Source organism: Sus scrofa, chromosome 1, assembly GCF_054392235.1.
Source record: "Sus scrofa isolate SSC_HxYL_T2T_F1_AM1 chromosome 1, Sscrofa_HxYL_maternal_Yorkshire_Landrace_v2.0, whole genome shotgun sequence".
Lineage (NCBI taxonomy): Eukaryota > Metazoa > Chordata > Mammalia > Artiodactyla > Suidae > Sus > Sus scrofa.
In genome coordinates, this window is record NC_139383.1 from 258,958,275 (window position 1) to 258,971,973 (window position 13,699).

At 44.7% G+C, this 13,699-nt stretch overlaps 1 protein-coding gene across 50 annotated transcripts in view; it reads left to right on the plus strand.

The window, feature by feature from the left end:
• Nucleotides 1–13,699, plus strand: part of ZNF462 (zinc finger protein 462) — a 150,121-nt gene that overhangs the window by 73,262 nt on the left and 63,160 nt on the right. For all 50 annotated transcript variants that reach the window (XR_014825038.1, XR_014825105.1, XR_014825040.1 and 47 more), the window contains 2 exons: nt 3,898–4,016; nt 9,218–9,409. Coding sequence is in view for 35 of the 50 variants with exons in the window: in XM_013993738.3 (XP_013849192.3) it covers nt 3,898–4,016; nt 9,218–9,409 (311 nt within the window). In the remaining 15 variants the exon portion in view is untranslated. The remainder of the gene's footprint in view (nt 1–3,897; nt 4,017–9,217; nt 9,410–13,699) is intronic.

A 13,699-nucleotide genomic window follows, 5' to 3' on the forward strand; every position in this document is an offset into this window, starting at 1 on the left:
GAAATTAGGACTATTAAGCCATGTAATCAAAGAATTGTTGCTTGATTTTTTTTTTTTTTTTTTTTTTTTTTTTTGGTCTTTTTGCCTTTTCTAGGGCCGCTCCTGCGGCATATGGAGGTTCCCAGGCTAGGGATCTAATCGGAACTGTAGCTGCGGGTCTACACCACAGCCATAGCAACTCAGGATCCTAGCCGTGTCTGTGACCTACACCACAGCTCATGGCAATGCCGGATCCTTAACCCACGGAGCAAGGCCAGGGATCAAACCCGCAACCTCATGGTTCCTAGTCGGATTCGTTAACCACTGAGCCACAACGGGAACTCCTATTGCTTGATATTTTTAAAAAGACCTGGAATGATTAAGAAGTTTATCAATGCCAGAGAGACGCTTGAAGGACAAGGCGTGGGGTGGGGTGGGGGTGGTTATTTGAGGAGAGAGAGCTTCCCACTAGCTGGCACAGCTTTGGAGTTACAAATTTGGATTTTCGTGTGAGGCTTTTTGGGGTGAAAGGAAGAGAGGTGGCCTGAGAAAAAACTACCTTTTGTTGCCTGTCTGTCACAACTATATGACAGAGAAATATTCAGTAGTGTGGTCTACAGTCTTGGATGAAGGTGACTGATTGTGAGACTGACATGCTGTTTATTTTTATCGTAATTGAAAATAAATGATGGCTGTTTGCTTCTTTAAAAAGATAAAAGTGCTAGTTAGTGGTTGTTGAAAGGCAGGAAGAGGCGATGCTTCTACAGAGGTTAGGGTGGGTTGCAAACTCTTTTATGATTATCTAGAGCCTAATTTCTAATCTTTGTCATCAGATTCATGCCCTGGCCTAAAACTCATGTAATTTTCATCAGTCCTATAAGTATTTGTTGGACAGCAACTCTCACATTTGCTGACACACAGAACCTCAGTTAAATCGTTGTGAATAAACGAATATGCACCCTGACAGGCACCGTGCTGGAGGCTTTGTGGGAATGTAAAGATGAGGAAGACATGGTTAGCGATCTCAGGGAACTGAGGGTCTCATTGGGTTGTACGTCAGGCAAGCATACCAATGGCTTGGCAAAATAAGGCCCATCCGTGTCTTTTAAAAAAATAAATCCAAACACTAGGAAGCTGCAAAGTAGGGAAGAGGTACATCCACTTTGGAAGAATCAGGGAAGTTTGATGGAATAGGGAGCATTTGCGTCAGATCTTAAAGTAGGAAGATGGCACTTGACTAGTTTGGGAAGAACATACTATGCAGAGTGAAAGATGAGGGAATAGGGGCCTGAGGAAGAATGGGAGGCTTAGGGGAGCCCAGCTGGTGGTTTGGTTGCTGATCTTTAAGTGATATGTAAAGGGATTGTGGTATGTAAATCGTGATCTTGATATGTAAGGGATAAGTGATATGTGAAGGAATGGTGGAAGGTAAAGTCTGAATATTTGAGTAGAGGCCGTATTTGGGGTCTTTGAATGCAGAAGTCAGTGCTTTGTAATTGACATTACTAGCAAAAGGAAGACTTGGCGGGGGGAGCATCCTAATCACTAGCATGTATGGAGCCTCACCATGTGTCAGCCACTGCACTAAATACCTTCCAGCATTATCTCCTTTTATTCTCCAAAGAGCCTAATGAGGTATGGTCCCATATTATCTCCATTTTACAGATAAAGGAAGGGAGGCCTTTCAGTATAGAGGCGGTATATAGCTTGCCCAAGGCCACATGGCTTGTGAGTAATCGGTGGCATTTGATGGCAGGCAATCTGACTCTTGAGTTGGAAAAAAGATGGGGAAAACCAATTAGGCAGTGGGGTAGCTGATCCAGGAAGTTAGACTGGAACTTTGGGAGCAGTTGAGAGAAGGAAGATCTTCCTGACCTGGAAAGATTGGACTTACTAGAGGGGCTGAGGGACAAAGTACAGTACAAATGGCAAGGAGATCTCCAGTCAGGTTGACTGACAGCTTGGTCGTGCCATTTCTAGAAACAGGGAAATGAGGAAGAGAATTTGTTTTGGATTAAAAAAAAAAAAATTGTGTGGTTGTTTTGGGCTGGTTGAGTTGAAGACAGTGGGACCTCCAGAGAGAGGTGTCCCAGGCAGTGGAAAGTGCTGCTGTGGTGCTCCGGAGAACATTATATGTTTAAATGGTAAGCAGTACCGTTCCCGTATGAGTCATTGAGAATGGAATCTAGTTCTCTGGGGCACTAATACAAATTAGAAGGTCTTCCCACACCTTGTTTGGTAGATTTATTATTTTTTTGAGTCATAATTATTACGAAAATAGTGGGAGTCCATGATAATTATAATTTTTTTATAAGTTGCTTCTGGAAGACTGATAGACAGCAGATGTAGTTGTGTTTATCAGAAGGCATGGCCAGCCTTGGGATCACATGACTTCCTTTAAACACACCTGCACATGGCCTCCATATTTACAACAACTTTGGAGAGAGATGGCTTGTGCCACATACTTTAGCCGCTTTGAAATCTCCCTACCCTGCTCAAGTGTTTGTGGTGGAATTAAGATTTAAGAAGGAGTTCCTGCTGTGGTGCAATGGGATTGGTCCTCTGCAGCCCTAGAATGTAAGTTCGATCCCCAGCCCAGCACAGTGGGTTAAAGGATCTGGATCTGATCCCAGGCCTGGGAATTCCATATGCCACTAGGTGGCCAAAAAAGAAAAATAAAAAATTTAAATCACCTGTTTGTACATACAAAATTTCTTTAATTGTCACCTTTTTAGGGAAATACCTTCAAGGACTATTTGATAGGCATTCCACACTGCCTTTACAGTAAACTTAAATTTGCTTGTATTTTACCTTTTCTTTTGGGATGCCGTCTGCCACATCTCAGTGCTCTAGAGAAGGGATAATAATTTAGAGGCGTCATCTGTCAGGACCTGTTATGACTGCCGTGTCTCTCAATCCAAAAGGATTTTTTTTTAATTTATCAATATTTTTATTTTAATAATGATTCTTTTTTCCATTATAGCCAGTTTATAGTGTTCTGTCAATTTTTTACTGTACAGCAAGATGACCCAGTCACACATACATATATACACTCTTTTTCTCACATTATCATGCTCCATCATAAGTGACTAGATATAGTTTGCATCTATTAACCCCAGATTCCCAGTCCATCCCATTCCCTCTGCCGCCCCCTTGGCAACCACAAGTCTGTTCTCCATGTCTATGATTTTCTTTTCTGTGGAAAGGTTCATTTGTGTCGTATATTAGATTCTAGATATAAATGATGTCATTTGGTATTTTGTCTTTCTCTTTCTGAGTTACTTCACTTAGTAAGAGAGTCTCTAGTTCCATCCATGTTGCTGCAAATGGCATTATGTTGTTCTTTTTTAATGGCTGAGTAGTATTCCATTGTGTATGTATACTATACATCTTCCTAATCCAATCATCTGTCAAGGGACATTTGGGTTGTTTCCATGTCTTGGCTATTGTGAAATAGTGCTGCAGTGAACATGTGGGTGCATGTGTCTTTTTCAAGGAAAGTTTTGTCTGGATGTATGCCCAAGAGTGGGATTGCTGGGTCATATGGTAGTTCTTTGTATAGCTTTCTAAGGTACCTCCATACCATTCTCCATAGTGGTTGTACCAGCCTACATTCCCAACAATAGTGCGGCAGGGTTCCCTTTTCTCCACACCCCCTCCAGTATTTGTTATTTGTGGACTTATTAATGATGGCCATTCTGACTGGCGTGAGGTGGTACCTCACAGTAGTTTTGACAAAAGAAATTTTGATCTATTCCTTCCTTTAGCTTCCCCAGTTCTTTTTAAGCACCATTGTTGGAAAGTAACAAAATGACTTTGAAACAGTTTAGAAATGGGATTTCTAGAAAACAGCCCTGAGAAGATGTTGGATGCAATTTTTAATCTTGTCCTTTCCTTTTTTCTTCCTTCTACATCAAGTTTGGATCGCCACATGCAAACCCACCATGGACACCATAAACCATTCCGATGCAAACTCTGCTCCTTCAAGTCCTCCTACAACAGCCGGCTGAAGACTCACATCCTCAAAGCTCATGCTGGTGAGTTGGTGGTCTCAGTGTACATGTTCTGTGGGTTTGAAATCCCATGGTTTTTACTGAGTGAAAGTTTAAAGGTCTCTTGCTCCATACATGTGAGAATAAGCTTTTCTTGAGATGGTTGTGTATGCAGTTTTATTTTTATCTAATAATGAAAAATCAAAGAACGGCTGAAAAGCAAAATAATACTAGGTCCCCAGGCTACCCATGTTGTAGTTGATTCATATAGCTAACATGTACCTACTGACAGATTTGTGCTACTCACAGGTTTTGTTTTTTTTAGAGAAGTTTCTAAATTACCTAGCCTTTCTTGCCATGGAAAAGCAAGAATTGTTATATCTACTACAGCTAGTTTCCAACCTAAATAAAATTATAATCTTGGTGACATTCAAAGGGACAGAATACTCAAGAGGTGTGAGATTTCCCATCAGATACGCTCAGAGGCATTTTCATTACCACCACTCCAGCCATAAGAAGTGACCTCAGGAGTTCCCTTTGTGGCTCAGGATGTGGAGAACCCGACATAGTCTCCGTGAGGATGTGGGTTTGATCCCTGGCCTTGCACAGTGGGTTAAGGATCCCACATTTCCGCTACCTGTGACATAGGTCGCAGATGCAGCTTGGATCTAGTGTTGCCGTGGCTGTGGTTTAGACCTGCAGCTGAACCTCCAATGTGACCCCAAGCCTGGGAACTTTCACATGCTGCAGGTGTGGCCCTAAAAGGGAAAAAAAAAAAAAAAAAAGAAGTGACCTTGGGTCATGAGTGTCCAGGAGCTGAGCTGGTCTCCATTGCTTTATTATTCTATCTAATGGTGCTGGTCTCATGCACATCTCTTACCTACCGGGCTTTGCACTAATAAGCATGTTTTCACCTCATTTCATCCTCTATCCTAAAGGGTAGATGTTGTTGCCACCCTATGTGTCAGATGAAGCTACAGAGACTCAAAATTCAGTGTCCTGCTCAAGGCCACAGAGCCCATTCACTAAGAATTTGACTCCAGGACCAAAACCTCCATCCTTGTCACTAATGGGATGCTGCCTCTCTCTTTTCTGCTCCCCTCTTTTTTGCATATGGTGGAGGATGCCCACATGTAGCTAATCAGAACTCCATCAAGAGAGGAGAGAATTGTGAAGCTAGAAAGTCAGTGGGGGAGTTCCCATCGTGGCGCAGTGGTTAACGAATCCGACTAGGAACCATGAGGTTGCGGGTTCGGTCCCTGCCCTTGCTCAGTGGGTTAACGATCCGGCGTTGCCGTGACCTGTGGTGTAGGTCGCAGATGCGGCTCGGATCCTGCGTTGCTGTGGCTCTGGTGTAGGCTGGCGGCCACAGCTCCGATAAGACCCCTAGCCTGGGAACCTCCATATGCCGCCGGAGCGGCCCAAGAAATAGCAAAAAGACAAAAATAAAATAAAATAAAATAGAAAGTCAGTGGGAGGGGTCTGGGGGTCTCCTCCCATGATATCCATAGTTTTCTCAGAAGCCCAACTCCACAGTAGCGTGTGGCCTGCTCAGAGGTGTTGATGGCAAAGGGAAATTGGGGGAATGAAAGCTTCAGAATACCTGGTGATACTATCAGAGATTCTTCTAGAGATCCAATCTCCTCCCTGAGTTTCCTCAGCTAGTATTTAGAATTCTAGTTCTAAATTTTTTAGTCAGTGGAGTTGTCGTTGTGGTTTACTAGCGTTAGAACCCAACTAGTATTCATGAGGATGTGGGTTCGATCCCTGGCCTTGCTCTGTGGGTTAAGGATCCTGCGTTGCCCCAAGCTTTGGCATAGGTCATAGCTGTGGCTTGGATTCTGTGTTGCGGAGGCTGTGGCATAGGCTGGCAGCTGCAGCTCTGATTCAATCCCCAGGCCAGAACCTTCCGTATGCCACAGCTATGGCCCTTAAACCCTTAAAAAAATTTTTTTCCCCAGTCAACTAGAATTCTGTCTCATTAGCTTCTCTTGTGTGGTTATAAAAACTGCCCAGAACCCAAGTCTGTGCTTTTGTTGCCTTCTTATACCCTGCGGAAAAACAACCAGGTCTCTTTGCTTTGAGTGCTGGGTCCTGTTGAACTGGCTCAATGCAGTAGAACTACTGAAGCCTCCTGGATGCCTTCCGCCCACTGGGGGTTGGGGGTGGGGACGGCAGATGAGCTTTTCTCTATCTGTTAGTGTGTTTCTATCTCCCAGGACATTTTACTGAAGTCCGTGGAGTAAGAGGCTTCGGGGGTTCTAACCACTCTTTTCTGACTTGTGTGTATTGTAAGTTATTCAGCTGGGACACCATCCTGGTGAGTTTTTTCCCATAGATCTCAGCCTTGTCAAAAACACTTTACCAGTGGGAGTTGGGTAAGTGATTTGGCCTGTGGGAGGGACTTTTAAAAAGTGCTCCAGGCTGCATGCTGACTCCAGGGCTTTGAGCTGACCAAGCGGACTGGCCTTCTGTGCTCAGAAGGAAGCATCCGGAGAGAGGGAGCAGCACAGTCCAGTTCTCGGCTCTTCTTGGAGAGTTAGTGTCCATGACCTGGTCCTAGCTGCAGAGAGTGGCTTGGCTTGGAGGAAGCTAAATATTGTCCGAAAGACTCTTGCCTCGTCTGTTCTGGATGGAGTGCTTTATTTTAAAGGATAAAACCTAGTGTGTGTACAAACCAGATAGCTGGATTTGAATTCTTTCTCATGTTGTGCCACTTAAAACCACCCACCAAGGTTCATCCAGCCAGGTGTGCACCGAAAAATTGAGTGATGGAATAAGGAGAGCAGTCATGTGCTATACAATATGACATATATGTTTAATATTTTATAAACGCCATTGTTGCCGGCATTGTCCTGTAGCTACTAGGTGATGGTTTGAAGGGTGCGGAGTTGACTGACTGATGTTCTTGTCTGGGTCCCCTGACTTGGAGCTTCTCCTCTGCCCTGGGCTATAGCATGTTGCATCATTCAAGGTTTTCTGTGGGTCTCTTCAAGGCTTTCTTGGAAATGTACGCTCTGGGTGGTGGGAGGGGAGGGATCAGTGGTAAAAAGTAGTCTGAAGGCAGAACTTTGGATGTTGGGCTCACAGCAGGTGAAACAAACCACATAGTGATTTTTCAGGGTGGCATGGAAGAAGCCGTCTCAGCAGGGTAAAGACAAGGTTGGAGGTTTCCCTGCTCATTCTTGCTTTGCGTTAGTAAGTGTTCAGCTGGGGAGCACCTGTGCTGCCCGTAGTTAAACTTTCATTATTAACGATCCTCTCTTGTCCTCTTCTTCCTTTCCTTCCTTCCCTTTCCTCTCCTCTGGTTTTTAAATTTCACCTTAAAAATAAATTTAAAAAAACTTAAAAAAAAAAATTTATCTTATGGCTGCACCCGTGGCATAGGGATTGAATCTGAGCCACAGCTTTGACCTGTGTTGCAACTGTAGCAACACTGGATCGTTTTAACCCACTCTGCCAGGCTGGGGATCAAACCTGCGCCTCTACAGTGACCTGAACTGCTGCAGTTGGATTCTTAACCGAAGTCCTAAAAATAAATTTTAAGGAGTTCCCTGGTGGCCTAGTGGTTAAGGATTAGGTGTTGTCACTACAGTGGCTCAGGTTCAGTCCCTGGCCTGGAAACTTCAACATGCTGTGGGTACAGCCAAAAAAATTAAAAAAAAAATTTTTAAGTATTTTAAAATTTAAAAAACATACATGTTCATTAAAGAAAATTTGAAAATGAAAAAAAATAAGTTGGCCACCCATAATCTTATTATCTAAGGACCACTATTGTTAATATTTGGTAATATTTCCTTTCAACCATTTCCTCTGTAATTATTTTTCACAGTTGTGATTGTAATTTAATTGAAGATATCTTATGCCTTTTGATTTATTTTTCCGAGTGTCAGTATTTTATTTTTCTATGTTATTACAAACTCTTCAGGAATTTATTTTAATGAATGGTAATTCATCAAGAAAATATGCCCATGTTTAATTATTTCCCGGTGGTTGGAAATTTAGGTTGTTTTATACCCTTTTCAGGCATAAATAATGTCTATTTCTAAATAGAGATTTCTAAGTATTAAAGGATATTTCTTTAATATAAACTCTCAGAAGTGGAATGCAGGTATGAGCATTCTAAGCTTATTGTTATAAAAAAATAAAAGCAAGTTTGCTTTCTGAGTTGATCATACCAGTGTGTCTGGCCAACAATGTAAGCACAGCCATTTTACTCCCTTGCTGCTTCCAGTGCAATTCATTGAAAAGCTGACTTAAGACAAAGGTAAATCACACTGTCATTTAATTTGGTTGTGGCAATCTGTGCTGTATTTTAGTGGTATAAAAATAATTAAAGGAAAAACACTAATTTCTACTTAGGTTTCCTTTTTATTGAAAAATATTCAGATTTCCTGCCGTGGCTCAGCTGAAACAAATCTGACTGGTATCCATGAGAATGCAGGTTCGATCCCTGGCCTCACCAGTGGGTTTAAGTATCTGGCATTGCTGTGGTTGTGGCATAGGCCAGCCACTGCAGCTCCAATTCGACCCCTAGCCTGGGAACCTGAATATATGCCTCAGGTGTGGCCCTAAAAGACCAAAAAAAAAAAATATATATATATATATATTGCAGATACACACAGACACAGACACACACACCTCTCTCAGTTAAAGAAAGGACTTAGTTTTGCCTGTTTCTGCACTGTTGATCAGGTAGGGAAAAGGAGTTTTATGTTGAGGTTTTGAACTGGTCCCCCAAACCCCATATATAGGATGTATGGGATCAAGACGGCGTGGACTCGGCCAGGACGCAGGAGGGTAGCACAGTTGTTTGCACTGTGCTCAGAAAGCCACTTCTAGACCCTTGGACTTATAAAGAAGCACAATATTGTCTATGGGTGATGTAAAGGCTGAAATGAAAACTGACACGGTCATTTCGAGTATCCAGAGGGAGGGGGCGAGATGGGAAGTCTTTCCAAGGAAGCTACATTGGAATCCACTGTAGGCCCATCCCTGTACGCAGAGCATGAGATGAAAAGGGTTGCTTGACTCTGGAGCTCATGTAAGAGTTCCAGTCCCCAAGGAGCCCGGAGGTTGCAGGGGGTTGGGGGGCGGTGTGGGGGAGGGGCTGGTCTACCTCAGATCATGCAGCTTGAGACACGCTGTGTGCTGTGCACTAATCCTGTTGTCGTGTCTGCCCCCCCCCCACCGCCTTGTCCCCTCTCCCCTCCTTCTCCTCTGCTGCCCCCACCACCCTCCTCCAGGTGAGCATGCCTACAAGTGTTCCTGGTGCTCCTTTTCCACCATGACGATCAGCCAGCTGAAGGAACACTCCCTCAAGGTCCACGGAAAAGCCCTGACCCTCCCCAGGCCACGGATTGTCAGTCTACTCTCCTCACACGCCCACCACTCCTCCCAAAAAGCCACCCCGTCTGAAGAAGTGGAAGACTCCAATGGTAAAATCGGGCTTCCAAGCCAAATCGGCCACTTGGGGTGGAGGTGGGCTGGAGTGGCTGGCCAGTCCTTCTTTCTGGAGGAAAATCTAAATGCCAACATGATGGTTCAAGTGAAGGAAGAAACGTGAAAGGGTTGCAGCTGTATAGAAGTTGGAGTTGGAGGGTGCAGTGAAGTTGGTGAGCGTCTCTTTGGGGCCGTGGCAAAATGCACTGCTCTTGGAAGGAGCCTGTTGTGTGGGGTGGGTTCATTGGGCTGCTCCCGCTGTGGTTGTGAGCAAGAAAGTGGATGAAGGTACCAGGCAAATTTATGTCTCTGTTTGCTTATGTACTTACTGATACCCTGTCTTGTTCTAACAAACATGTGAATGTGCTGTGAAGTGTATGTGTGCTATGAGGTTTGTCAGTTGGGTCGTTTAATGACCCAGAATTCTGACTAGGAATGAGAGGGTGAGTGGATGGGACCGTGGGTCGGATTGGCTCATGGGAATATTTAGGGGTAAGAGTTCCTGTTGTGGTATAGTGGAAATGAATCTGCCTAGTATCCATGAGGATTCGGGTTCGATCCCTGGCCTCACTCAGTGGATTAAGAATCTGGCATTACTGGAGTTCCCGTCGTGGCGCAGTGGTTAACGAATCTGACTAGGAACCATGAGGTGGCGGGTTCGATCCCTGGCCTTGCTCAATGGGTTAAGGATCCTGTGTTGCCGTGAGCTGTGGTGTAGGTTGCAGACGTGGCTCGGATCCTGCATTGCTGTGGCTCTGGCATAGGCCAGTGGCTACAGCTCCAATTCGACCCCTAGCCTGGGAACCTCCATATGCCGCAGGAGCAGCCCCAGAAATGGCAAAAAGACAAAAAAAAAAAAAGAAAAGAATCTGGCATTACTGTGAGCTGTGGTGTAGGCTGCAGACGAGGCTTAGATCCCACATCGTTGTGTCTGTGGTATAGGCTGGCAGCTACAGCTCCCATTCGACTCCTAGTCTGGGAACCTCCTTGTGCCGAGGGTGGGGCCCTGAAAAGCAAAAAAAAAAAAAAAAAAAAAAAAGAGAGAGAGAGAGAGTAATGTAGTGATTTCTGAGAGAGCTGAAGAGTGTTGTAGGAGCCTCATTAGCAAGGAGGGTGTCACTGCCCACTTTGGAGCTTCAGACTAAACTGAGAAGCCCCGGAGGGGGTCTCCTCACTGGCTTTGTGACCAAAACTGTAGGAGAGGGAGCATGAGAGTGAGAGATGGCAGGCGAGCAAAGGCTGGTTTGTTGTCTTGATCAGACCAAGGAAGAGAAGGGTGTTGATTACTCAGCTCACCTCAGGTGACTGCAGAAGCACGTGCTTAGGCGAGGAGGGAATCAGTGGATGTAGAGGACCGAGAGCTTCTCTCTTCTGTGGCCCTCTCGTCCTTGAATCTCTTTGGCAGCATCTCTGGTAATCAGTTTATTGACCACGAGCTTGAATTCTTCTGGAGGTCTACTGTTGTGTCCTTGGAAGAGCATGGAGGGCTGGAAGAGAGTTCGTGGACTCTTTGGAACAAAGACTTGGCTCCGAATCTTGCTTCTCTCAATGCCAGTTGTGTTTTCCTGGGCCATCTTAGCTTCCTCTACTCACATGTAAAACTGAATAATGGTACCTATCCCATGATGGACTTGAGAGAGAATGAGAAAAGGCACACATGTCACATGCCTAATACAACACCTGACACAGAGTAGGTGCTTAATAAGTGGTCCTTTTATTCAGCAATTTACATCCTTTGATTGTAATTTTGGCCTTTGGGACCATTTATAACAAGTAGGAATTGGATTACTTTTAAGGTCAAGGTTTGAAGAGATTGACTTCAGGGAACCTGAAGATCTGACAGCCCAGCATGTCAGTGTGGTCAGGTTATCCAGTTAGCAAACGAGGCAATGAGTCATCTTTATTCACGAAGACAAATGGGAGGAAAAGGAAAGGTAAGTCCTGGACTCAAAGCTGCCTTTGTGGAGCTGTAGAACTTGGTGGCCTTTCCTTTGCAAATCAGTAAACACTAGTGAACACAGTAGCTCCTCACTCGGATTCCTGTCTTCAAGGGCTTCTGTTCAACAAAGAGGGCTTGTTGTTAGGACGGTGGCTTGTCATGCAGTAAGTACACGGCCTCCTCAACTGTTGTGTGGCAGTTTAGCCTGTGTTTGTTGTTTTCCAGGTCTCAAAGCCAAGGGCGGGCACAGGTGAAAGGCTACAGAAAATGTCCCTTTTGCACATTGAGATTCTGTCTGTTGGAAGAGATTGGTCTATTGCAACAAAGGGCAAAATGGAATTTTCATGTAAATTGTAAGGTCTTGAGTCACATGATCATCAGTGAATTTGCTTTCATCTGAAATGGAAGCTATACACCTGTGGGGCCATTTTGGTGAAACTGATCCGTCCCAACACCATTCCCAACAAAGGTTTTTCCTGGGACATTTCTCTAAATGTTGTACCTTCTTTTCCCTTTGTCCTCCGCCCTGGAAAGGTGGGTCTCGGTCTTAGGACACGAGAATCCCACAGGCCACTCACTGCATGGCTCGCCGCCTTCTGCATGAGCTCAAGAAGAGTTGAGCTCAGTCTACTTTCCGAGTCCATACCCTTTGCAACGAACTGTGCTGTGTACAGAAGGATCATGAATGAATGCAGTGCCATTTTGGCCATTGAGCTGCTAAAAACCAGAAGTTTAGAAGATATTATTAGCATGCTATTGAACTAAGCACAATCCTAAGCCTGAACCTTTCTGGGGGTGATTTCAGAATTCTTGGAAGCCAGACCTAGAGGGGAGAGTGTTTGCCGAAACATGCTGATGTAACTAACTCTTCACATAACACGGATAGTTTTTATTCGGCCCTGGCAAGATAATTTGCAAAATATAAAAGTGTTTTTCTTTCTCCTTCTGAAGCAAGAACATACTGCCTGTGAAAGCCCTGGGGGTGGGGGCGTGGGGGGAGGCGGTGGAGGGGAGGCGGGAGGCAGTGATGCTTTCATGAGGCCTCCACAGAACCTTGCTGTTTTTAATGTATATAAATAACCTGGATCAATGGATCAGCAGTGATTTGTTTAATTGGGGTAGGGTAAACCCGAAAGGTTTAAGGTGGGATAAACAGAAGGCATCAAATGGGCTGTTCTCATGAATGAATAATTCTGCAGAAAGAAAAATTAATCGTTTATCCATTCAATAGATGCTTCCTTGAATCCTTCCGGTGTAGGTGTTGCAGAGTTTTGGAGGCCCAAGAATGACAGAAGAGGTTGAAAATGGGAAAGGCTGTTGGCTAGGGAGCCGAGTGGTGGATTCCTAGAAACAGCTACATCTGGGGGATGGAAAAACAGCTGTGGGGCTAGACAGTAGCCTGTAAATCATGCCTTGAATGGTGTTTGAAACACGCATGTGAAATCCAGTTGCACATTTTAAGAGGGAGAAGCTGTGGGGCTGTTGGCTCTCAGTAAAGCTTTCCCACACTGTGGATGCCAGGAGGCTCTGAACACAAGAAATAAAAATATGTTGCAGGCCTGGGGGGAGTAGAGACCCATAAAAGCAGGAAAATCACCAGCGCGTCCTTGGTTTTCTCAGTGCCTAGTGAGGAAGGTGGATAAAATGACCTGACATGCTCACTGCTGTTTGCAGTGGTCAGATGCTTGCAGTCTTGAGAGCAAGCTAGTCTTCTGAATTAGAGGATTCTTCCCAAGCTGCTCTCCCTCCCCCCTACCCAGAGGGGAGTGCTACCAAGGAGGGAAGCTGGGAAGGTGGATGTGGGGAGGCGGAGGAGCCATTTCACCCCCGCTGCCTGGCCGCGCACCTGTTCTGGACACAAACAGAGCTCTTGGACCCTAGGCTGTCAGTCTCTTGACATGTTTTACCAGCATGTGAATCCTTGATATGTTCTTCAGGATCAGTGGTTGGAAAGAAAAGCAGCACTGATTCTGTGTATAAGATAATGGGAAATGGTGTGCAATTGCTGTTCTAAACAATGCATTAAGGGGAATCATAAGGTTGTCAGCACATGGAAGTGCTCTGCTGTGTTTGTGTTTACTGGGTTCCTTCTGCCGTATAAAATAGAGGACTGGGTTTTATCAGGCTTGTTCCAAGTCTCTGCTTTCAGCACAGAAAAACACACATACATGCACATCTGTAAAGCAAGAAAGAAACTAGAACAGTGTCACATAATTATGAGTTTTGTTTAGATCTGAGAAGCTCTACAGTGCATGAGCAGCGGATGTGTAATTTAAAATTCATCGACATCCTTTGTAAGAAGTCAGGTCAGTGGTGACATTCCTTCTTTTTCTTCCCTTGAATTTTC